At 47.2% G+C, this 24,338-nt stretch overlaps 3 protein-coding genes across 3 annotated transcripts; all 3 read right to left on the reverse strand.

Moving 5' to 3' along the window:
• Positions 1–10,846: 10,846 nt before the first annotated feature.
• Positions 10,847–12,760, reverse strand: LOC140035486 (receptor-like protein kinase FERONIA). Its single transcript, XM_072076726.1, has 2 exons — positions 11,115–12,760; positions 10,847–10,985 (listed from the first exon to the last, which is right to left on the reverse strand). Exons 1-2 carry the CDS (start codon positions 12,758–12,760, stop codon positions 10,847–10,849), a joined length of 1,785 nt encoding a protein of 594 aa, XP_071932827.1.
• Positions 12,761–14,228: 1,468 nt separating this feature from the next.
• On the reverse strand, positions 14,229–19,727 carry LOC113725701 (receptor-like protein kinase FERONIA). The gene is made up of 6 exons (XM_027249008.2): positions 16,636–19,727; positions 15,711–15,850; positions 15,423–15,630; positions 15,055–15,286; positions 14,796–14,943; positions 14,229–14,697 (listed from the first exon to the last, which is right to left on the reverse strand). The coding sequence occupies exons 1-6, from the start codon at positions 19,271–19,273 to the stop codon at positions 14,386–14,388; spliced, it is 3,678 nt and encodes a 1,225-aa protein (XP_027104809.1). The 5' UTR covers positions 19,274–19,727; the 3' UTR covers positions 14,229–14,385.
• Positions 19,728–22,359: 2,632 nt separating this feature from the next.
• LOC113723832 (uncharacterized) lies at positions 22,360–23,577 on the reverse strand. The gene is made up of 3 exons (XM_027246801.1): positions 23,001–23,577; positions 22,729–22,884; positions 22,360–22,625 (listed from the first exon to the last, which is right to left on the reverse strand). Exons 1-3 carry the CDS (start codon positions 23,575–23,577, stop codon positions 22,360–22,362), a joined length of 999 nt encoding a protein of 332 aa, XP_027102602.1.
• Between the last annotated feature and the right edge of the window lie 761 nt (positions 23,578–24,338).

The following is a 24,338-nucleotide window of genomic DNA, read 5'->3' on the forward strand; positions in this document are numbered from 1 at the left end:
CTTCTGCAATGCAGTCTCTGAAGCATGATAGCAAACTCCATGGTTCCTCTGGATTTCTGGAGTCCACTGCAGGTCTCCCGCTTAAAGCAACCAACATCACAACGCCAAAGGCATAGACATCTGTTTTTCTAGTCAAATTTTGAGTCATGAAATAATCTGGATCCAAGTAACCAAAAGTTCCTTTTATTTTTGTGCTAACATAGCTCCTTGATTGGGTAAACTTTTCCAATTTGGATAGACCAAAGTCTGAAATCTTGGCCACGAGATTCTCATCCAACAGGATGTTTGTGTCCTTGACATCACGGTGTATGACTCTGCAGAGGTCCCGTCCTGGGTCTAGACACGTGGCAGCCCAGGCATGGCCGAGCTGGGTCTCGGCCCCAGGCCCCGGACAGCCGCCCTGCGCCGCGCTGCTAGGGTTCCTGAAGGGGGCAAGGGACCATCCCGCAGAGGTCGGAGGCAATCCCCCTAAGTGCGGGATGCGGGCTATTCCGGGCAGGTCCCGAAACGTACGGAGGTCGGACTCCCTTAGTAGGTTTGAAAGGTAACTCGCATCGAAAAAGAAGGTACGCTCACTATTGACCAAGGGCTCTCGACTGCTTACTCCCGTGAACTAGACTCACCGGAAAACTAATTTGACCGTCGGAGCGCCCTCGGGGACAACCCTCGGGCCCCCCATTGCTTGTTCATTCTTGTTTGTTTTGCAGGCTTGGAACCAGCTCTTCCATCAGGGCGCCGAGCTAATCAGGTCAGCTCGGTTCGGGGAAGCTCAGCGCTTCTTCAGTTGGCGCCGTCTGTGGGAAACGTAAGGTAATCTAGATTGTGTTGATGGCAAGAACGCGATCCAAGCGAACGGTAGAGAGCACCGGCCCTGGAGGCGGTGAGGGATCCCAGCGAATGGAGGCAGAGGCGGCCCGGGGCGCCGGGGGCTCGGCCCTTTCAGGAGAGAGGAAGCGGCAGATTTTCCAGTTCGTGACGGAGAACCTCCCTATGCTGGAAGACATCATCCGGCAGGCGAAGGAGGGGGGCGAAGCCGGTGGCGCACAGACCTCCAAGGCAAAGGGAAAGGAGAAAGAACCACTCCCCGACCCCTCGGAGGATGAGTCACGTGATCAGCCTCCCAGAAGGAAGCGGCCCCGGACTCCCCCTCGCCCCCGAGCCTCGATGGTCAGGGACAGCGAGAGGTACTCCCGCGACCGGTCCGCGGGGAGCCATCCAAGAGACCCCTCCCCACGAAAGCCCACGCGGAATGGGTTCGAGCGTTCCCCTACTCGGTCTGTCAAGAGCCGGCCGCGGGACCTCCCCTTGAAACCTGTCCAGGACGAGCTCGGGCAGATCTTGCGGCCGCAATTGTACGAGGACAACTACTCCACCTCGCCCTTTCCCCAGGAGATGGAGGATTACCCCCTACCCCGGAGGTTCAAGATCCCGAGCATTGAGATGTACGATGCTTCAACCGACCCGGAAGACCACCTTTCGGTCTACCTGACGCACATGCGCCTGCAAACAGCCGCGGATGAGATCCGCTGCAAGACCTTCCCCATGTTCTTAAAGGGGAAGGCTCGACTCTGGTTCCAAGGCCTGGCCCCAGGGTCTATCCGGAACTTTCCTGAACTGGCCAGGCAGTTCGTAGCCCAGTTCGTTTCCTCGAAAACTTACTCGAAGAATGCGACCCACCTAATGGCTATCAGGCAGAGGCCTGACGAGTCCCTGAGGAATTTCATGACCCGCTTCAATGCGAATGGGCTCAGAGTCATGGTAGGTCAGGGACAAAGACGAAAAGGTGGTCATGGCCGCCTTCGTGAATGGGGTCAGGGTGGAGGAGCTCTTCTACAAGCTGGCCGAGAAGCCACCTAAGAATCTGGAGGAGCTCCTGACCAGGGCGCACGCGGCTGCTCATGCGGAGGAGGCAGGCCGTCTGAAGAAAGAGTCAGATCGGGAGTTCGGAGATCAGAAGGGACGGGGGCAAACTCCCCAGAGGGTAAGGATGTTCCGGCTAAAAAAAACGTCTTTGACCGGCTCTCGAAGGAGAAAGCCTCTGCTCCGCCGCCTCTCCCGGAGAAGGGCTACACCCCCCTAACGTGGTCTAGAGCCCAGATCTTGGCTGTTATGGAGGCGGAAGGGCTGGGAGATCGGCCGCCTAAGATGGGGACCCCCCGGAACAAAAGGAACCAGGACCGGTATTGCGCCTTTCACCGCGACGTGGGATACGACACAGAGGGATGCTGGGCCCTGCGGAAGGAGATCGAATATCTGATCCAGCGCGGTTTCCTGGGACGGTTCGTGCGGCAAGGTCGTTTCGGCCAGGAGCCCGGACGCACCTATCGCGAAAATCGGGGTGAAGGCCAGCGGCGCGACCGCCCTGAGCGGCGTGACGAGCGTCGGGGTCCTTCCCCCGACCAGGACGCCCAGAACCTGGTTGAGGTGATAAACACCATCGCCGGAGGCCCCACCGGGGGGGACAGTCACACCGCTCGGAAGAACAGGCGACCTCCCCCCGAGGAGGATGACTCCCTGAAGCGGCTGCGCATGGACGAGGAGATCACTTTCGGCCCAAGGGATGCGGTTCCCCTAGCGTCCGGGAACCATGAAACCATCGTGATAGACATTGTCACCAACAACTAGCGGGTGAAAAAGGTGTATGTCGACAGGGGAGTGCGGTTGACATTATGTTCTATCGGGTGTTCAAAGAGCTCGGCTTGGAGGACGGGCAGTTGACCCCAGTTCGGACACCACTGATGGGCTTCACCGGGCCTCCTATCAACCCGGAGGGAATGATCACCTTGATGGTCACGATAGGGCAGGTCCCCAAATGTCGGACCATCCCTGTCAATTTCGTCATGGTCAAGCAACATTCCACGTATAACGTGTTCCTGGGTCGGCCTGCCTTGAACGCTCTACGAGCTATCCCCTCAACGCTCCACCTCAGCGTCAAATTTCCCACCCCGGGAGGAATAGCCGAGGTACGCGGTGATCCAGAGGTGGCCAGAGCTTGCTACCTGACCATGTTTCAAGGACAGGAGAAGGTGGTCGCCCAGACGACCTGCCTGGAACCCTACATTCCAGGGGAGGAAGCTCGGCAGCTGGGCACCCAGGACGAGATAGAGGAGTTCCCCTTGAGGGAGGACCGGCCCGACCAGGTAATCCGCATCGGCAAGCTACTGCCCCCTGAGGAGAAGAAGGATCTGAAGGCCCTATTTAGGGAATACTCCCAGGTCTTCGCCTGGTTAGTTGACCACATGTCTGGGATCCCGACCGACCTTGCAGTCCACCACCTCAACGTGGATTCCCGCTTCAAGTCGGTGAATCAGAAAAAGAGGAGTTTCGCCCCATAAAGGAATGAGGTGATTAAGAAGGAGGTCGGAAAACTGCTGGAGTCCCAGATCATCCTAGAGGTCTACTACCCGACCTGGTTAGCCAACCCGGTGCTGGTAAAGAAGGAGGACCAGACCTGGAGGATGTGCGTGGATTTCACGGATCTCAACAAAGCTTGCCCAAAGGATTGCTTACCTCTACCGAGAATCGACAGGTTAGTAGATTCTACCGTGAGATTTGATGTTTTGTACTTTTTGGATGCCTTTAAGGGGTACCACCAGATAGAGATGGCTGAGGAGAACCGGGAGAAGACCTCCTTCATCACAGAAGAAGGAACCTACTGCTACCGGACTATGCCGTTCGGCCTGAAGAACGCGGGAGCTACCTACCAGCGCTTGGTCAACAAACTGTTCCAGAATCAGATCGGCCGAAGCATGGAGGTCTACGTGGATGACATGATCGTTAAGAGCCGAACTGATCAGCAGCTCGTCCCCGACCTGAGGGAAATCCTGGGTATCCTGCGGGAGAGCCGGATGCAGCTGAATCCGAAGAAGTGCACCTTCGGGGTCAGGTCGGGAAGGTTCCTGGGATTCCTGGTGTCTCGGGACGGGATCCAGACCAACCCGGATAAGCTCCAAGCTATCATGGACATGGCCCCCCCAAGGAGCGTGAAGGAGGTCCAGCGACTCACAGGAAGGATGGCCGCCCTGAGCAGGTTCATCTCGCGCTCCGCGGTCCAGGGGCTACCTTTCTTCCGCATCCTAAAAGCGCCTAAAGACTTCCAATGGACGGAGGAGTGCCAGAAAACTTTCGCCGACCTCAAGGCATACTTAGCAGAGCTACCCACTCTGACCGTCCCAGAGCAGGGGGAGACCCTGTTCCTATACCTGTCTGCTTGCAACGAGACCGTTAGCGCAGTCTTGGTGCGGGAAGACAGGGGGGTTCAGAGGCCAATATATTATGTCAGCCGTGCCCTACAAGGGCCGGAGACACGGTACACGTCGGCCGAAAAATTGGTCCTGATTTTGGTGCACGCTGCCCGAAAATTCCGACCTTATTTCCAGGCCCATAGTATCGTCGTCATGACCGACCAGCCCCTCCGACAGATACTCACGAAACCCGAAGTCTCGGGCAGGATGACCAAATGGGCCGTCGAGCTGGCCGAGCATGACGTCGGCTATCAGCCTCGCACAGCCATCAAGGCCCAAGCCTTGGCAGACTTCCTTGCTGAGGGGGCCGGCTTGACCCTAACCGAACCAAACTCTCTGCACGAGGATGCACGGTCAGAGGAGCCATGGGTGTTGTTCGTAGACAGGGCCTCCAGCAAGGAAGGAAGCGGAGCAGGTCTGCTGCTCATCTCGCCAACCGGGGAAGAGCTGACTTATGCTCTCCGGTTTGACTTCCCCGCGTCTAACAATGAGGCTGAGTATGAGGCCCTATTGACGGGATTGCGGATAGCCCACCAGATGGGTGTAATCGCGATCAAAGTCCGGAGCGACTCTCAGCTCGTCGTCCTCCAAGTTCGTGGGGAATACGAGGCCAAGGAGGAGGTCATGAAGAAGTATCTGGCCAAGGTGCAGGAGGCAACAGCCTTGTTTGATGCCTTTGAGATCGAGCGGGTGCCGAGATCGCAAAACAAGCGTGCAGACGCCCTGTTAAAGCTGGCGTCCTCCTCGTTTGCACACCTTAACAAGAAGGTTTTGGTGGAGGTGGTAAAGCAGAAAAGTATCAACCAGGTCCAGGTCCTGGCTATCGACAGCTCGGCTACCTGGATGACCCCCCTCGTAAACTTCCTCAGCTCGGGTGTCCTCCCTGAGAATAAAATCGAGGCTCGCCGAATCCAGCTCAGAACTGCCAAATACGCCTACGCTGGGGGATCCCTCTATAGGAGGTCGTACTTATCTCCCTGGCTAAAGTGCGTGACTCCCGAGGAAGGTAACTACGTCCTTCGCGAAATCCATGAAGGGATATGTGCGGCCCATGTGGGGTCCCGGGTATTGGCCAAAAAATGCCTTCTCCTGGGCTACTATTGGCCCTCTGTCTTCCGAGATGCCGCAGAACTGGTACAGAAATGCCGAACTTGCCAAGTGCACGCCCCACTGCTCCACCAGCCAGCTCGGGAGATGATCCCCATCCACAGTCCCTGGCCCTTCGCTCAGTGGGGGATAGACCTTCTAGGTCCTTTCCCCCGAGCCCCGGGAAGGTATGAGTACCTCGTGGTGGCCGTAGACTATTTCACGAAATGGATGGAAGCGGAGCCCCTGGCCTCTATCTCTGGTAGGGCAATTCAGAAGTTTTTCTGGAGGAACATAGTCTGCCGCTTTGGGATTCCGCAGGTCTTGATATCAGACAACGGGCGCCAATTCGCAGAAAACCCCTTCAAGAGCTGGTGCGCTGAGCTCGGGATCGATCAGCACTTTACATCGGTCGGCCATCCTCAGGCCAACGGTCAGGTGGAAAATGCGAACAGAACCATCCTCCAAGGACTGAAAACCAGGCTGGAACTGGCCCAGTCTAACTGGCTGGATGAACTCCCTAGTGTCCTCTGGACTTACCGCACCACGCCCAAGACGGCCACCCACGAGACCCCGTTCTCTCTAACTTACGGGGTAGAGGCAGTGGTACCCGTAGAGATCGGTCTCCCCTCACGCCGAACACAGAATTTCGTGGCGTCATCCAACGAGGAAGAGTTGAGGTGCAACTTGGACATGCTGGAGGCTAAGCGTGAGGAAGCGGCGGTACGGATGGCTAAGTACAAAAGCCAGCTCGCCCGCTATCATAACGCCAAAGTGAGGACCATACAGTACCAGCCGGGGGACCTTGTCCTAAGGAAGAACTCGGTCAGCCGAGCTCACGGCTCCAACAAACTCGACCCAAATTGGGAGGGCCCATACAAGGTCCTTGAAGTGAGCCGAACTGGCTACTGCAAGCTCGCGAAAATAGATGGATCAGAGGTACCCCGCACTTGGCAATTCTCCAATCTGCGACTGTTTGTAGCGTAGGTTAGACCAGGGTGTTCGGTTGTCTGTTTTTTGGAATCCAAATTCCAGTTTCATCATTCAATAAAGGCTTGACTTTCAAGTTTTAATTTCATTTGTACTTGTTTTCTTTTTAAGTTTGAATCTTATACTAGCACACTTAGCGTTCCCTCACTAAGTGTCCTAGTAGAGGGGCTAAGGGTTAGTAATGGATGCGGGAGTGCTCGACCCCGAGAGGTCGGCACTGATCAAAAACTTTCAGGTGAATGCTCGACCCCAAGAGGTCGGCAAGGGCAACTTTGAAGGGTTCTGAAAAGGGTTCTGAAAATTTCTTGAGGTGAATGCTCGACCCCAAGAGGTCGGCAAGGGCAACTTTGAAGGGTTCTGAAAAGGGTTCTGAAAATTTCTTGAGGTGAATGCTCGACCCCAAGAGGTCGGCAAGGGCAACTTTGAAAGATTCTGAAAATCCCGCGTTCGGCGATGCTCGACCCCGAGAGGTCGGCACTGATTAAAACTTTCCGGTGGATGCTCAACCCCAAGAGGTCGGCAAGGGTTAAAACTTGGGAACTGGAGGGCGTGGCGCCCAACCCAAGAGGTCGGCACGGCCACCTTCAAGGTCGGACGCTCGACCCAGGAGGTCGGCGGGAAAAATCCTTAAGGTTTGGTATTCAGCCCCAAGAGACTGGCACGTTGCAGGTAGGACGGGTGGTGCTCGACCCGGGAGGTCGGCACAGGGTTTTGACAAACTGGTTCTCTATAATGATTTAGTTGTTAGATTGACGGGGGTACGCATTCGGTGCTCGACCCAGGAGGTCGGCGCCCGGCTTTAGTCATTGCAGTGGGGTGCAGGAAAAAGCTGCAAATCTCCTTCGAATTTCGTAAATATATTCAAAGCCTATTTATTACAAAGCTTCCAGCCTATCTATTACAAAGTTTCCAGCCTATCTATTACAAAGCTTCCAACCTACCTATTACAACGCCTGCCGGGCTATAGGAGGAAGACCCCCTCGTGCTGATGACCTGCCTGGAGCGGGAGTTGAAGGTACACCTTAAGCATGTTGAGAGGCGTATGGTGAAGGCTATTCAGGAACCCAGGAACAGAGGGGCCTTTTCGTCTCAGATGGACCTTCAAGCGCATTTTCAATTGGACCATGGTCACATCCTTATAAGAAGACGGAAAGAGTTTCTGGAGTGGTCGCCGCCCTAGGCCACCGGCTCCTTCCCAGAAGCTCTGCCGGGAGACTCGCCCTTCTCCAAGGGAACCTCCGCCAGCTCGGCTTCAACGTCGGTTCGGCCTACCAGCTCCCTCAGGGCATGCCCCTTGCAGTACCCGTCGAAGAGCCAGTCTACCTTCTCCTCGACTTTAGGGTTGTACTCCTTGAAAGCAGCCAAGTCGAAGCCAGGCAGGTCTAGCTCCTTGACCCTGTTCAGGGCTCGTGTGAAGCCGACCTGGAGGATGGGCCCGTTGAGAAGGGCGACGTCCTGGGCGAACTATTCGGAGGAGATGAACTCCTGAACAGCCTTCTTCCACTCCCGGCTGACGGTGCCGGAGAGCTCGACGGTGTGGTCCTCCCTCAGTTTGGCCACACCAGCCTTTTCCTGGTCGAGCTACGACCTAGTAGAGGCGAGCTGGACCTGAGCTGTGTCCAGCTCTTTCTCGACCTTGCCCAGTTTTGCCTTAAGGGAGTCTGCCTCCTTAAGGGCCTGGGTGAGCCTCTGCTCTGTCTCCCGGTTCTTCTTCCGCAATTTCTCCAAGTCGGGAGACAGATCGGAGAAGCGGGTCGCCAGGGCAGCACCAGCGGCGTTGGCCTGAGAAGGAGGGAAAACAGGTCAGCACGTTACGCTATCTAACCAAAATACAGGGGCACAACTGGCCCACAGGCTAGATGTCTTACTTGAGCCTGGGCGGTGTAATACGCGTCCAGGAGTTCGGGGGGGTTGGCTAGCTTCATCCACCTCCTATCGCGGGGGAGGACCGAGCCCACCATCAGCTCGCGAGCCACCTCTGGAAATTGGACTCAGTCGTTGATGGAGAGCTTCCAGGGCGGACAGAAGCGGCGGGGGTCGTGCATGGTGGCGGCTTGACCCGGCTTCAGGGGAGCTATGTGGCGGAAGTGCCACAAGCTCGGGGAAGGCGACTCTCGGGCATGCATTTCGGCAGAGCCCACGCCCAGGTGGACTGGCCCCCCTGACACCAGCGTAAGAGGAAGGGGCTGTGCGGGGACCAGCGCGAGTTTCTTCCCGGGCTGGGAGGGCTCGTCCCCTCGACCCCTCTTCTGTCCGGTCACCTTTTTCTTGTTGTTGGCGACCTTCTTGGAGGGGGAGGAGGTGTTCTGCGTGTCCTTCTGGGGGGCTTGGCTGTTCCCCAGGGTCGAGGTCGCCCCAGGGGCCTCCTTGGCAGTTTCTGGCTGGGGAGTGGCGGTAGCCGTCTCCGTAGGTGTGCCTAGCAGTTGAGAAAGTTTCCTCACTGCAAAAAAGCATCGCTGAATCAGCCCAACCAGGACGGTAAGAAGATATACATATATGCAAATGCAATGAACTACAGGGTCAGGGTCAGAGTTACAGGCGACGAGGTCGACAGAGGAGGCCACCACCTCGCCAGGGGACCTGGACAATGTCCCCATCAGTCCAGCCGCAGAGATCTGCTTGTTGGAGAACTTGGTGGCAGTGAGCTTCACCTTGGAGCTCAACAGCTGGATAAGGGTTTCAGAGTCCAAGTCCTCCGGGTAGGGGTCGGTCTTGACCTCCCCGACCTTTCACACGGTGGCGTCAAAATCGGTGAATTTGACAAAAAAGAAGTCCCTTTTCCAGTTCTTGACGGAAGTGGAAAATTTGTAGAACAAGTCCTGGCAGCCCTTGTCCCCCCGACCTTGGCTCCCGGTCCGGCGGGAGAAATAGTACCACCCAGTAAGGGCTGCCTTGAGGACGAAAGCAGCTCGGAAGAGGAAGAGAGAGTAAGGAATGGAGCAGAGTTTGCAATAGATCAGAAACCCTACGATGATTCTGATCGAATTAGGGTGAACTTGGGTGATTCTGAGCTCCCAATAGCCTAGGATCTCAGCCAGGGCCGAAGAAATCGGTAGGCGGAGCCCCCCGATCAGCTGCTCCTTGTAGATGGCTACGAAACCGGGGGGACCGGGCCCGGCAGCCCTTGGCTCGAAGGCCGGGGGGATAGAGTAGGATTTGACCAGTTCGGCCACCGCCTCGGGTGAGATGATGACCTCCTCATGGTCAGGGTAGCCGTAGCTAAATTCGGGAGCATCCCCCTGCTTAGGGCCAGGGGTCCCCTCGGGGGAGTCCCTATCCTCTCCAACTCCTCCCTAGGCCCCGCTAGGGGAGTCATGGGGGGACCTGGGGGAGGGGGTGGAGCCGGTCCGCCGCTCGAGGTAGGCATCGATCTCGGCTGTCTCCTCCAACTCCCGGGCTGAAGGGGAATGAGCAGAAGGAGAACGGTCGGAGGAAGAGCTCATGATAGCAATGGGCTCAAGCAAATCGGGAATGGGGAAGTAAGGATTAGAAGAAGAAGAAGAAGGGGGAGAAGGAGAAGGCGAGGAGGAAGACGAAGAAATGACAATCTGGGGGACTCTACGACGGGCCGGAATCTGGGACGCGGTGGAAGTAACGTCGGAATGATCCGACATAAAAAGCAGGAGGTGGCGGAGGAAAGGAAAATGCGAAGGTGAAGGGGGAAGGGAAAAGACTTACTGATGACCGGAGCAGGAAAAGGATGAAGAAGTCGCCGGAATCTGGGCACAAAGAGCCGGAAGCCTCTTTACTGGGAAATGAAAATGCGCGAAGAAAGGAGAAAATGGCAAATAGAGTTTGGTGAAGTCTGATGGCTGCCATTTATAGGGGGTGAAATGGGGGGAAACGGTTGCTTGAATTTGAATCGTCCCATGTGAACGCATTTAATGAGAGTACGGAGACCGAAGGGACGCGACAACTGAAAGGACGTAGGCGCAGCTTCCCTGTGACAGCACTGTACCAGAGGTGACCTTGGCAGAGTAGTGCGCGGCGCTGGCCTCCCACGTGGCAGGGGTAGATTAGGTCTGCCTGACAGCCCTACCTAATCTAGGGGGCTAGTGCAGAGGCCCTGTTTTGGGCATAGACACGTGGCAGCCCAAGCATGGCCGAGCTGGGCCTCAGCCCCAGGCCCTGGGCAGCCGCCCTGGGCCGCGCTGCTAGGGTTCCTGAAGGGGGCAAGGGACCATCCCGCAGAGGTCGGAGGCAATTCCCCTAAGTGCGGGATGCGGGCTATTCCGGGCAGGTCCCGAAACGTATGGAGGTCGGACTCCCTTAGTAGGTATGAAAGATAACTCGCATCGACAAAGAAGGTACGTTCACTATTGACCAAGGGCTCTCGACTGCTTACTCCCGTGAACTAGACTCACCGGAAAACTAACTTGACCATCGGAGCGCCCTCGGGGACAACCCTCGGGCCCCCATTGCTTGTTCATTCTTGTTTGTTTTGCAGGATTGGAACCAGCTCTTCCATCAGCGCGCCGAGATAATCAGGTCAGCTCGGTTCGGGGAAACTCAGCGCTTCTTCAAACTCAATATTCAGAGCCCGTGTGAAGATAGTCAAGTCCACGAGCAGCACCAATGAAGATTCTAAGCCTTTGCTCCCAACGGAGTGGAACACAGGCCTTCCCGTTTCTGGCAGCTTTATAAAGATTGTCAGCAAGTGTGCCGCTAGACATGTAGTCGTATACAAGGATCATCTCCTTGCGTTCATTGCAGTATCCTATCAAAGAGACGAGATGTATGTGGCGGAGCTTGGAAAGTGTTTCAACTTCTGCCCAAAACTCCCGAGCCCCTTACCTGGAATTTGGATTCAACCTCTTTATGGCAACAGTCTTTGAAATGCCAGGAATGGATCCTTTGTATACACTACCAAATCCCCCCTTTCCAATAAAAAATGCATCGCTAAAGTTTTGGGTTACTGCCATGATCTCAGCAAGTGAAAATCGACGACAAGATGATTCATCTTGGGCTGACAGACTGTTTTTCTCTTCAATGAAGCTCTGTTCCCAACTTTCTTTCAAGTTATAGAGTATTATGCTTAGCAAGATAATTATGATTGTCATACCTGTTGAAACAGCATTGCTCTGGCCAAAAGCTGAGAACAAGTTTGGAATCTTCAGGTTCCAAATTTTGGACGCTCGTCTTGGAAATAAAGGATTTGGAGTCGTAAGACTGTTGTCAGGATTGCTCAACTTGAAGACCTCTAGTCCATTAAGGAGTCCAAAAACCAACTCATCCACTGATTGTAGGGAAATCAAGAGATCATAATTCCTGACTTCTTTCTCTCCTTTCACCATCACCAAATAGTCCCTGTATACTGGGATCTCAGTGCCGCCACTCCATTTGATCAAGTCAGCCTTATGCCCAGCTATGTGATTATTTATGTGGATGGTGAATTCCCTTTGCCTGCTTTCTGCCATACCAGCATCGAAGTCACAGAAATGAAGCCTGACTAAGTAGCCAAAGCCCAGATCTATAGGTATTTTCCATGTAAACTTGTACATCTCAAATCCTCTTTTACCTCTTCCAATTTTCCAAGCAGTGTGGTAAAGCCTTGGTGGAGCAACAAATGCTGGCATGTTTGTGTACTTAATCCTGTTAGTCAGATGACTCACTCGATGAACTCCGGATTCCTGCAAGTATTTAGCATCCCCACTCCATCTTCGAAACATGCCAAAATCTTCTATTGGTGAGATAGAGCCCCCTCCAATATTCAACCTTTGAACCACTTCAAGTGCAGTGCTGTTTTCGATAATATAGAACCGATTGTTCAGACCAACCATTTGGGCACCTAACTCACCATCAGACGTGTAATAGAGACCGGCCGGTATGGAAATGATCTCAATTCCATTGACGAAAGCATGCACTTTCTTTAACTTGCTGCTCTTAGAGGGAGAGAACGTTACGTTCAATTTTGCATTTACTTCTACATTCAGACAAAATTCCTTGACAATATATTTTTCACCAGAACCATCAGCAGTAAGTGAAGCACTGAAGTCCCTTAGGAGGGTGAAAGGACCAGCTTTTACAGTGAAAAAGTCCAGAGAATTTTCAAAACCTCGGTAAGAAGCAGGGTAAAAGTGTAGGCGCAAGAATATCTGACCTGGGGTGACCCGAAAGGTGTACTGGAATGGAGTTGCAGAAATTCTTGAAGTTCTGTACGGAACACGGTCGACGGAGGATAATTTGTCAGCAGCAATTGAGCTCCTTGTTTTGCCTTTTGGTTGCAGTGAAGACATCAAGTCTGAGCCTCTATCTCCAATCCATTCACAGCCATCAAGCGCCGTTGAGTTGCCAATAGAGCCACAGTCAACAACAACATCGCCCAAGTAATGCGGCTCTGCTGGGGGATTTCCGGCACTAAAAAAGGCGACCATAGACTGATCAGGATGGAGTAAGATGCAAGAAAATAGAATAACTACTAGAAGTGGCTTCAGATACATGGTTTCTTGATGGACGAAAACAGGCAATTAATTGGCCATGCAATCCAATCCAGGTGGTGGTTTTGCTGAGAATAAACCGTAGATGGAAAAGCTAGCTGCTATTCTCAACGTCTTGGATTGGATGTCTTGTTTGGTTTCATTTTCCTCTGGTTTAGACTTTAATTTAACAGGAAACTCTACCACCATCAACCAAACAAGAGCAGCCGCTAGTGCCATTGTAGACTCATGGGTTGGCTTTCGTCGACTTCAAAGTCACCGATTTATATAAATATAAGGGTTTTTGTCGGTTTACCCTCTTAAAATATACCCCAACTATTAGTTTAGCCCCTAACGTTAATTTTTAGGTACTTAAGTCCATCTGTTAAGTCAAAGTAGATAATTGACCATTAACCCACTTAAAAATTGCCCCGCTAACTAACTAAAAGTTTGGTGAAAACTTTTATGACAAAAATACCCTACCCTCGTGTTTTAACTATAAAACAAGGATTGGAGGGCTTTTCTCTCCTCTATTTTATTAAATTATTATCAAAATTTCTTATTTTGTGCAATACCTTGTTCAAGACATTGCAAATATGATGATATAGAAGTGTGGAATTTCATAACCTGTTTGCACGTCTTTCCACAAAGACAATCTTGGAAAATTTTATTGTTATTTTATTATAAGGTCTATTTTTTCTGAAGTGATATGTTAGTAAAAAATTTTTCCCTAGTGGTCCTTTTCTTTTCATAATTTTCCAAAGTATAAGAACATGCGAGTTTTTCCAAATTGAAGCAATTCTTACACATTAAGGAATTGGGAATCGGACATTATTAGTTCAAATTTTCGCTTCAAGTCTTTCGCCTCCATTCAAGCTTGATTTCTTTGATTTTGTCTGTTGATCCGTCATCAAACACTTGATTCTTTCTAGGGTTTCTATGAGGGAGAATGGAGAGAGTTTGGGTTGATAATGACGAAGAAGAAATTAGAAAAGTGGTTTCGATTTTTTTATTTTGTCGTCCCGCCACTTCATAAAAGGCATTTTTGAGAATGAAATTTCTTTTTTAGGGTTTCATAGGCATATTTGTCTATTTATAATTAAGTTAGATCTAAACATGTCTTTTTACGTGAATCCGTCTTGTTTGACCGTTAGTTCAAGGAGTTAAGTGAATAAAAGTTAACGTTAAGGACTAAACTGATAGTTGGGGTATAGTTTAAGGAGGTAAAGTGATACAAACCCTAAATATAAATAATATATCATAACCGCAGGAAGTTATTAAAAGGAAAAGTGAAACAAATCAAGAAAATTTTTAGAATCTTAAGAAATATCTATCGAGAATACCATGGGAAGTCAAATGACTTTTGCTTTAATTTGAATGTGGAAAATATTGAAAACATCTATGATTGGTTAAGAAAAACATTTATAATTGGTTAGATCGTATAATGTTTAATCTGGAATTCAAAGAAAATAAATGTCTGATGAACCATGTGTAGCTTTAGTTACCAGTATCTTATTAGATGGCTAAATTGGAGGGTACACAATCTGTAAAATATACAGTTCACTCTGCCCACAACTTCGTATATTGAACAAGATATTTTGTTCGACAACTGGAAAACCAGAAACTAGGAAAGGTTATCATTCATGGCTCTATGTTCCTTCGATGTTTATTAAACTGAAATCATTATCAGAACTCGGTATGATAATAGTGCTCTGGAGAGATGAGCTTCTTGATAGACCCCGTGCTGTAATATGAGACGGAACCTTAGGCCGAGGAAGCTCTGCAATTTCATCGTTAAGCATTGAAAGAACAGTAGAGACATTCGGCCTATCTTCTGGAGAGTCTTGCACACACAATAAACCAACATGTACATATCTCAATATCTCCGTTTCAGTGGGGGGAACAAGCAATGGTGGATCAACCAAATTCATTGGTTTATTTTCATTCCACAGCTTCCAGGCCTGAAAATGTTGTGAACACAGTGAAAGTATTGAATTTGAGACAAATAGAAGTGGAGCTGGACTTTTGCAAGAGAAAATTCACAACCAAGTAAACTTACATATACTATTAAGTCATGCCGGTCCTCGCCAACAAGCTGCCAATTTTTCTTTCCACTTACAATCTCCAGTAACAAGACTCCATAGCTGTAGATATCTGTCTTTTCAGAAACTTTTCTCTGTATGAAACATTCTGGGGCCATATATCCACTGCATCACAGCATGTAAGGATAAAGAGGTGAAATTTATTTTCCAAGAAAAGCGTTTGAATCATCAGGATGATAGGAAAAGTGACGGGAGAAGGAATTAATGTTTGCTTACTATGTCCCTCCAATCCTGTCGGTCTCATGCTCGTCTTGGTCGCCACCTAGAATTTTAGCTAGGCTGAAATTTGATATTTTTGGATTCAGCCCGTTGTCTAAGAGGACGTGACTTGCTTTCAGATCTCTATGAATTATCCTTTGTCTTGAATCCCCCCGGTGAAGGTAAAGGAGGGCTCTGCCAATCCCTTGGACGATGATTGCACGTCTACTCCAATCAAGTTCTTTTGAATCTGACAAAGAGTCACAGTGTATTATAGTGCCATACCTATTCAAACTAATCCTCCTCGCTAATTCTCTGAACTTAATAATTATGCGAATAACAGAGAATAAAGACAAATAAATAAATAAACTTGTTTTCAGACGCACCAAATAAATGGGCCTCCAGGCTTTTCTTTGGCATGTACTCATAAACTAGCATTTTTTCTTCCTCTCTTTCAGCACAGCATCCGAGCAGTCTAACAATATTTGGATGTTGCAGTTTCGAAGCAACTGCAACTTCATTCTTAAACACTCCAAATATTGTTAGACTGAAAATCCTTTTCACTGCAATCTCCTGACCATTTGATAGAATTCCCTGCAGACACAGTTTAGTAATATGATTATTAATCAGTTTCCCGTACACAATACATGCAGTTCCTGAGTAATTTGTATTACCTTGTAGACTTGGCAATAACCACCTTCGCCTATCATATTCCCTGAATGAAAATGATCTGTTGCATTAGCCAGTGCCTTGTAACTGTAAAGCGGCAGAACTTCAGCTAGTGATGATGACATTTTACCCTTTTGCTTTTTACCTGATTTGATTATGAACGAAGTCTATGTCAGTTAAAGTTCTATTAAGAATGCCCTCCTTTAATAGTGAGTGCCATCGTCTCAAAATTACAGGATGAATTTAAATGAGTGACTTAGGAGCAATTGACTTATTTAACATCGTTGTTCTTGAAGGCTAGTTCACCTTTTTTCTCCATCCTTATTACATTAATATCATTAAAAGCATAAAAATGATACTACCAGTTCTACAAGAATGCAAAAGTTAAGTGCATGATTTGCATAACCTTTTATAGTTAAAAGTGCTGACGAAATAACTAAGGTCAAACCGTTAACATTTAACAATGCAAAATTCAACAGATCACATCATATAAGCACACGTGCTGAACACTTCAGCAGAAAATTACGCTACAAATCTGAACGGAACTTTAAGACTTCTAACCAATAAGAATGCTGAGCTGTGTTCGGCTTGCCAAAGTTCTAATCAAGTACATTGAATGGACATCGGTCGAAATCATGGTTTATGTGCAAGAATCAAGAATGTAGGCAGGATATCAGTCAAAATCATGGTTTATGTATAAGAATGTAGTTAGTTGCTTCAAACTCATATTATGTGTGATTTATTAATAAAAAAGAATGCAGATGTGGATACTGAATCGATATGGAGTTTTAACACTTTGTCTATGATAGTAAGACCATGAAATGAGAAAGCTAGGACTAGATTGTTCATCAAATGTCTAGCTAGGTCTACGTTTATTTGGTTGTTCATCAATTAAGGTGTGAGAACCACAATTATGTTGTAATACCAAACCTTCTCTGTTCATAGGCTTAGATCTATTAAGCACTGCTTTCCATGGCCAGCCCCATAACAATTTTCGGGCTGGAGGATAGCCTTGTCCTCTAGTCGGTGAGCCAAGAAGTTCGGCTGATGTACTTGTGATTCCTTCCGTCTGTGGAGATTTGGCACTCTCCTCAAGTACTTGCAGTGACTCGAGAGTTCCTTCCCGGAAAGGCTGGCCAACTACCCTGGCACTTGACGCAGAAATCATAGTGCTCTCCTGCTGCTGCAACGCCTGCTCGAGACTCGCCACCACTTGAGCCATTGTGGGTCTTTTCTTGGGCTGGTGGTGCAAGCAGTTTTCAATAGATTTCACAAATTCTTTTAAACTGTTTAATGAGAACTTCCCCTGTAGACTAGGATCAACAATTCTATCCACGTTTTCTTCTGCAATACATTCACGGAAATATGATACAAGATTGTGCTGTTCTTCTGGAGTTCCATTGTCCACTGCAGGCCTCCCTGCCAAAACTACCAACAAGACAACCCCAAAGGCATATACATCACTCTTTCTCGTCAATCTATGAGTTGCAATATAGTCTGGATCACAAAATCCAGGAGTGCCTTTAACTTTTGTGCTAACATAGCTCTTCGATTGGGTTAACCTTTCAAGTTTGGACAGTCCGAAATCGGAAATCTTTGCCACAAAATTCTCGTCCAACAGAATGTTTGAATCCTTCACATCACGGTGTATGACTCCATATTCAGTGCCATTGTGGAGGTATTCCAGTCCACGAGCAGCACCAATGCAGATTCTAAGCCTTTGCTCCCAACTAAGAGGAGCAATATCATTTCCCTTTCTGCTCATTTTGTAGAGATTATCAGCAAGTGTGCCACGAGGGATATACTCATAAACTAGGATCATCTCCTGGCTCTCATTGCAATAGCCGATCAAAGAGACAAGATGAATGTGCCGGAGCTTGGAAAGTGTTTCAATTTCAGTCCAAAACTCATGAGCTCCTTGTCGGGAGCTCCAATGCAATCTTTTCAAGGCAACAATTTCTTGAATGGCAGGGATGTAAGCTTTATACACTTTGCCAAATCCCCCCCTTCCAATAACAAATGCATCGCTAAAGTTTTGTGTTGCCAAAACTATCTCAGCGAGTGAGAAGCAACGACAAGCCGGCTCAGTTGTGGCTGCCACTGTGTCATTTTTCAGGCAAAATTTTGCTTCCCAAATTCTTGTCAAGTGGTACACTAGGACATTGACTAAAATAACGAGGAGTGTCATACCAGTCGTGACAACATTGCTATGGCCAAAAGCTAAAAACATGTTTCTAATCTTCACGCCTGAAGGGGTACAAACTGTCATTGGAGTTGCAGGATTTGAAATTGCTAGACTGTTGTCGAGGTTGCTCAACTTGAAGATCTCTAGTCCATTAAGGAGTCCAAAAACTAATTCATTAGCTGATTGCAGGGCAATCAAGAGATCACAACTGCTACCACCTTGGTCACCTTTCATTTTGACCATGTAATCCCTGTATACTGGAACCCCATGGCTGCCACTCCATCTAATCACATCAGCCTTTGTCTCTGCTATCTGATTATTTATAAGGAGACTGAATTCCCTTAACTCACTCTGTGCCATTTCATCATCAAGCTCACAGAAGTGAAGCCTTATCAAGTATCCAAAGCCCAATTCTACGGGCATTTTCCATGTAAAGTTATATATCTGGTCTCCTTTCAAGTTTCCTGCTGCTTTCCAAGAGGTCTGGTAAAGTTTTGCTGGGGCAACAAATGCTGGCATGTTTGTAGTATATTTAATCCTAAGTGCTGGATGATGGACTCGATGAGCACCGGATTCTACCAGGTATTTAGTGTCCTCATTCCATTTTCGAAACATTCCAAAATCTTCTGCCGATGACACAGAGCTCCCTCCAATGTTCAACCTCTGTATGACTTCAAGCGCAGTGCTATTGTCAATACTAAAGAATCGATTTTTCTGACCAACTATAGGGGCTCCTGAGTCACGATCAGAGGTGTAATAAAGTCCAGCTGGCATTGAAATGATCTCAATGCCATTTACAAAAGCATGTGTACTTTTTGACTTGCTATTCAGATTCAGAGAAGGAGAAAAAGTTATGTTCAATTTTGTATTTTCTTCTACATTCAGACAGAACTCCTTAATAAGGTACTTGACACCTGAAGTTTCAGCAGTAATTGAGGCACTGAAATCCCTGAGGAGGGTAAAAGGGCCAGCTTTGACAGTGAAAGAATCTATAGAATTTTCAAAACCGCGATATGAGGCAGGGTAAAGATGTAGGCGAATGAATTTCTGACCTGGACTGACTTCAAATGAATAGCCGAATTCAGTTGCAGAGACTCTTGAAGTCTTGTACGGAACAGGGTCAATTGGGAATGGCTTTTCAGCTGCAGTTGAGATTCTTGATTTGCCAGACAGGAACTTTAAGGGGGCATCTCCAATCCATTCACGGCCATCAAGTGCGGTTGAGTTGCCATTAAAGCCACAGTTAATAGCAGCATCACTTATGTAATGTACAGCAGCAGCTGGAGGATTAGCACTCCTCATGAAAGCTATAAAATGGTGATGACAGAGCAAGAAGACGAACGACGTAAACAAACTAGCAACCAAAACTAGTTTAAGATGCATAGCTTCTCGTGGTTGATCAATGGCTCTCCTTTTACTATTTTTGGTATCTGTCCAGATGATGATTTCGCTGAGAGTAAAGAGGAAATCTTGCTGCTGTGGTGGCTTTTCCAATTTCTTCTTGGCTGATTATTTTACAGCAGTCAAGACTTCATTGGGAAAATTTAGCACAATTGGCCAGTTGCAGACTTGCAGGATCCATTAATGCTTGCATAGACTCAGTTGATCTGAAGGTCAATGATGAAGAACATCATAAACACAAAAATATTACTAGAAAGGTAAAGTGAGACAAAATGTAATAATAGGCATTACAGAAGGAAGATATTGAATTCTGAACAATGTTAGTCAATGTGAATCAAGGTAAAACATATTTGGTATAACTATTGGAAATTTCCTTGGTGTGTGTGTGTTCCTTGTATTCTACTAGTCATTTGAACGTTAAATGGCGAGACTCTCATAATATGTGCAGTTTGGATAGAAGAAGTGTAGAAATATTAGAGTAGACCATAATACAGATTTGGAAGTTTCAAAGAAAAGATGAAGAAATGGTTAAACAAATAGAAAGTCTGACTTTCAAGTTCAAGAAAGAATTCCCACATGAATTAGAGGGTTGTATAGCGACATTTGTTAATTTTGAAATTATCTTTTATCTCAGTGATTTAATACTTTACTACATAATTCCTTATAATTTAAAAATTCATATATAACCTTCTCATAATTTAGGTTAAAATGTCACCCTTTAACTTTTCCATTAAAACTAACAGTCAATAATAAAAATTCAAAGTTAAACTATTAAATTAATAAATTCACCCTTTCACTATTTTGTTTCTCTTTTCCTTTTCTTTCTCTCTCTTTTTTTTTTTTGGAAAAGAAAAGATGATTTTGAAAACTTATATTTTGACCTACATATCTTAATTTTCTCCAAATACAAAAGTGATGAAAGGGAAATAATACAGCAATTTAGGAAAGGCTATTAGTAGGAAATCAAGAAGGAAATTATAAACTTGAGTTGCAGACGCATTTCTAGGTGATTAGGACTCTAAATTCATGAATCCATGCACAAAATTAACGCCTATTTTATCTTTTACTTTTTGTCAGTTTCAATTACTCAATTAGAATTCTCTTGTTTAACGCTTTAGCAATGGTAATTTTAGTTTACTTTCATTAAAATAGGAAAGGGACAACGCCAGCCACAGTTTCAGTGCTGTTTTTTTGTTATCTAACCAAATGATATAGGCTGGGAGGAGGAGGAGGAGGAGGAGGAGGAGGAACTGAGAGCAGAATAGCCAGATGATGAAATCAGTTGACGGGCTCCCCTCCTTCTTGCCCCCGCTAACACTAACCCCAGCCTCCACTCTCTCCTCCTCCAAACCATCTTGTATTACGCCCTCTTCTTCTACTACTGTTCTTCCCTTTAATTTCCGCAACAACTTTCCCCTAAAATCCCACAGCCCACAATTTAATCTCCGTAAGAATTTCTTGCTTTTGGTCCGGGCGTCAGATGACAACAAAAGTAATAACGGGGAAGACAGTAGCAATCCATTGAGCAAGGAAGGGCTCAAAGATGATAATAATACTGACAGCAACGGAATCGATGGTGATAATGGCGGTGAGAATGGGGAGAACGGGAATGGGAATGGACGGGGGCCGAGATTGAATCTGAAATGGGTTGATCTGCTGTTGAACCCAGACCCGGATAACGTGGCGGCGGTTGGATTGACTGGGGTGTTAGCCTGGGCAAGCGTGCAGGTGCTGTGGCAGCTGTTTGTGATTTCAATAGCAATCTTGCTGGCAGCTCTCAAGTACTCCTTCATTGCTGCCCTCCTCATCTTCATCCTCATTACCCTCCTTTAGTACTACTATTATTGTACCCTTCTCCTCCTCCAGAAGTTTTCATTTCTCGCTTCAGCTTTTGTACTTCTTTTTGTGGATATAATAGATTGTTGATTAACGTATTTTGCAGATGTAATGTTGAAAAAACTGCCTTTTCTGTTCCCCTGTTCTTACTTAGACCAATGCATATGTAAAAGATCTGAGGGTATGTTTGGTTCTCCATAGAATTGGAGTATAGAATTGGAATTGAAACCTCAATTCCAATTCTTGTGTTTGGGTATTATTTTTCCTATAGAATTAGAAATGAATTGCCAATCCTGTAGTGGATGTTTTTTTTTTTCCTTTTTAGATGTGTTGTAATAGTTGTATAAAGTAGGGTAATCGGTAAACTACCAGTCTACAGCAATCAAATACGCATTTGAGGTGAGTTGAGCAATCTCCCATTCCCTGCCTATCATTCCAATCAACCACATACAGATACACTGCCACTAATTCTTTTGCACTTTCGATCACCATATCAAGTTTAGTTAACCTTAATAAAGGTAGAATTGAACTATTGATAATGTATTAGAAAAGACATGAATACGAAACCAACGAGGCAAACAGAAAAATACTGCAGATGCAGAATACAGTGATCTCTATGCAACTTATTTCACATCAAAAGGGATATCTCTATGAAGTTCATTCTCTAAAGGTCAGTGATGCATTATCTTCCCCATGCCCTCTCTTTCCGAAAGTACCATAGCAGCTTGCTCTTGAAATGCCAGATCATACACCCCTTAAGAAAAATGTAAAACCCAAGGAGAACATTCTATTACCATAAAGCAAAGTTTTGGAAGCTGGAAGTGCTGCACACTGAAAAGAATCAGTTGTATTATCATCAAATATGGAATTCAATTGATACATTCTGTGCCTTGAAGTCGGTATCCTTTGACATTTCTGCACCTATTAAACAGCGCCGAAACACCTCCTGTCCGCACTTACAACAACCAAGGCAGGAAATAATCATGAAGCTTTCGTCACTTCCACAGAACTGTAAAGAAAATGAGGAATCCCAAGTCGTTCTTGAATCTGGTTTACCTTGAAGGACTACTAGTTACATAGAAGCTTCAAAGTGCTATCTTAACTACAAATTAGCAGCAACAGCAACCTTTTGTAATTTCCTTGAGAATCACCACTGATTCTTGAACCTTGCCGTCCTTAATGGCTAAATACGAAGTGTCGATATATCTTAATCATATAGCTACCCAAACCCTTTAGATTTTCCTGACAGAATTCATATAAGATCCCTGGATACTCGCTTCTAGCTTCTGGTGGAAAGAGTTCTCAAAATCACTAGAAGCTGTCCTAATTTTCGACAACCGCGAGGCAGCAAGAACCATATTCTCCCCATTTCCAACGTCAATTTCATATAATTCCTCAAAAACCTCCTGAAACTCTGTAACCACCCTCTCATAGAATGACTTGCTGGCAGGAATCACATTAATAATGAGAACACCACGCTGACAGATAATTTCTCTAGCTACCAAAAGAACAGACTTTCTGATAAAATCCAAAGGCGGTGCCGCTAGTGCCCATTCTAGCATCACTTGAATCCAAATCAACCATAACCACATCAAACTTACTATCAACATCAACCTGTCCTTTTAATGCAAGCCTCTGAATCAATTCCATTCCATCACCAACGCATAAATGAACCGATTCACTATGTCTCAACCCAAAATACTTCTTCGCGACGCTTAAAACAACCTCATCTTCCTCCACACCCACAACGTCAAAACCTAATTGATCACTCAAAAATCTGAGCAAGGCCCCTCCTCCAACCCCCAAACACAGAGCTCTAGGCCTAATCCCCAGCGGGTTTGCTCATCCAAATTCGAACTAATCACCACCAGACCTGCCATCATTGGATTCAGATAAGGTTGGGCCAACACTCCATTATCCACCGTAAACTCAACCCCCTCCAATTCATCACCCGCGACACCCAATTCACTGATCGGATGAATCCTGACCTGGGTTTGAATTAAATTCGGCATCCTCTTAAACCTCAACCTTCTCCTAAACTCCCTACCCTTGTTATTTTTGTTACTTTCCAATTCCAGCACAACATTTTCTATTAGCATTTCACCAACACAAGGCCCAACACAAATTTCTAACACTAGACTACTTATCACCTCATCTTCGTAACTCAAGAAGGGTATTTCTAGAGAGCCATTGCTCTCGTCAAAGGCCGATTTGGGCGTCAAAGCCATTAGCAGTGGCAATAGTTTTTCTTCAATTGTTGTTGTTGGTGGGTTTTCGGCGGTTGCGGACAAGGGTGGAGCTTTATAGGAGGTGGGGTGGGAGGGATTATTAATATCATTGTTGGAGATTAAAATGAGGCGGGAAAGATAGGGAAAGGAGAGGAGGAGCTGGAGGTGACCAGTTTCGGTGGAGAACGTCCAGTCTTGTTCGCGTCTGGGTGGGACTAACATGGCCGCAACTAGGGGGGTAGTGCGTATGGGGGAGGGGGAGTCGAGGACGGCGATGCGGGGGAGAGAGGTGTAGAGAAGATGGCTGTCACGGGGACGAGCGGGAAGGAAGAGTGGGTTGGGAAAAGTGAAGGTGATGTATCGAGAAGGGACTATGGTTTGGAAGGTGGTTGGGTCCAGCACAGACATTTTTTATGCAGAGAAATTTCCCAGAATTTAATCAGGCAAATTTTGGGAGAATCTGGGTCCGTTCGCGAGAGAGAGAAGGCGGACTGCCTTTTTGCAGTTGGACCAATATTCACTCCAACAACAGTGATGAATTGTCATCTAGATGCATTCATCTTCAGCACAAAGCAGATTCTTGTTTCTCCTTTTTCAGTATCAGATGTGAAAGATTTGACAAGCCATGGTATGGTAATTCCTTGGTGTCCCTAACTCGAGTTAGGGGGACTAGACCCGGTAATGATTTTGACAAACGGAAATTAGAAATTTTTGGGAGTCAACTCTCCGCCAACTCAGTTGCAGTCTTTAGCGTTTGATCTTTGGCCGGTGCATACATTTACTGAAGTAATATTCTACGCCGTGTTTGTCTACACCAATGCAAACATGCCTGTGCTTCTGTATTTGTGGAAAAGCTCAATATTGAATGCCATTCCACGGACCCTGTCTTTAAATTTTACTGCATTAGTCTCCACAAATATCAATCACAATCCAAGATTTGTCACGTAAACTGAGGCTAATTGCTTAAAATATAGGCAAAAAAA

Source organism: Coffea arabica, chromosome 2c, assembly GCF_036785885.1.
Source record: "Coffea arabica cultivar ET-39 chromosome 2c, Coffea Arabica ET-39 HiFi, whole genome shotgun sequence".
Taxonomy (NCBI): Eukaryota; Viridiplantae; Streptophyta; class Magnoliopsida; order Gentianales; family Rubiaceae; genus Coffea; species Coffea arabica.

Coding starts and splice junctions, on each gene's coding strand:
- LOC140035486 (XM_072076726.1), bottom strand. CDS start 12,760: ATGTATCTGAAGCCACTTCTAGTAGTTATTCTATTTTCTTGCATCTTA. Junction 10,986..11,114: donor AGGTTGAATCCAAATTCCAG/GTAAGGGGCTCG, acceptor CTACATGTCTAG/CGGCACACTTGCTGACAATC.
- LOC113725701 (XM_027249008.2), bottom strand. CDS start 19,273: ATGCATCTTAAACTAGTTTTGGTTGCTAGTTTGTTTACGTCGTTCGTC. Junction 15,631..15,710: donor GTTATTGCCAAGTCTACAAG/GTAATACAAATT, acceptor CTGTGTCTGCAG/GGAATTCTATCAAATGGTCA. Junction 14,698..14,795: donor GGCATGACTTAATAGTATAT/GTAAGTTTACTT, acceptor CAACATTTTCAG/GCCTGGAAGCTGTGGAATGA.
- LOC113723832 (XM_027246801.1), bottom strand. CDS start 23,577: ATGTTAGTCCCACCCAGACGCGAACAAGACTGGACGTTCTCCACCGAA. Junction 22,885..23,000: donor TCTGAATCCAATGATGGCAG/GTCTGGTGGTGA, acceptor GTGATCAATTAG/GTTTTGACGTTGTGGGTGTG. Junction 22,626..22,728: donor AGGACAGGTTGATGTTGATA/GTAAGTTTGATG, acceptor TTCTTTTGGTAG/CTAGAGAAATTATCTGTCAG.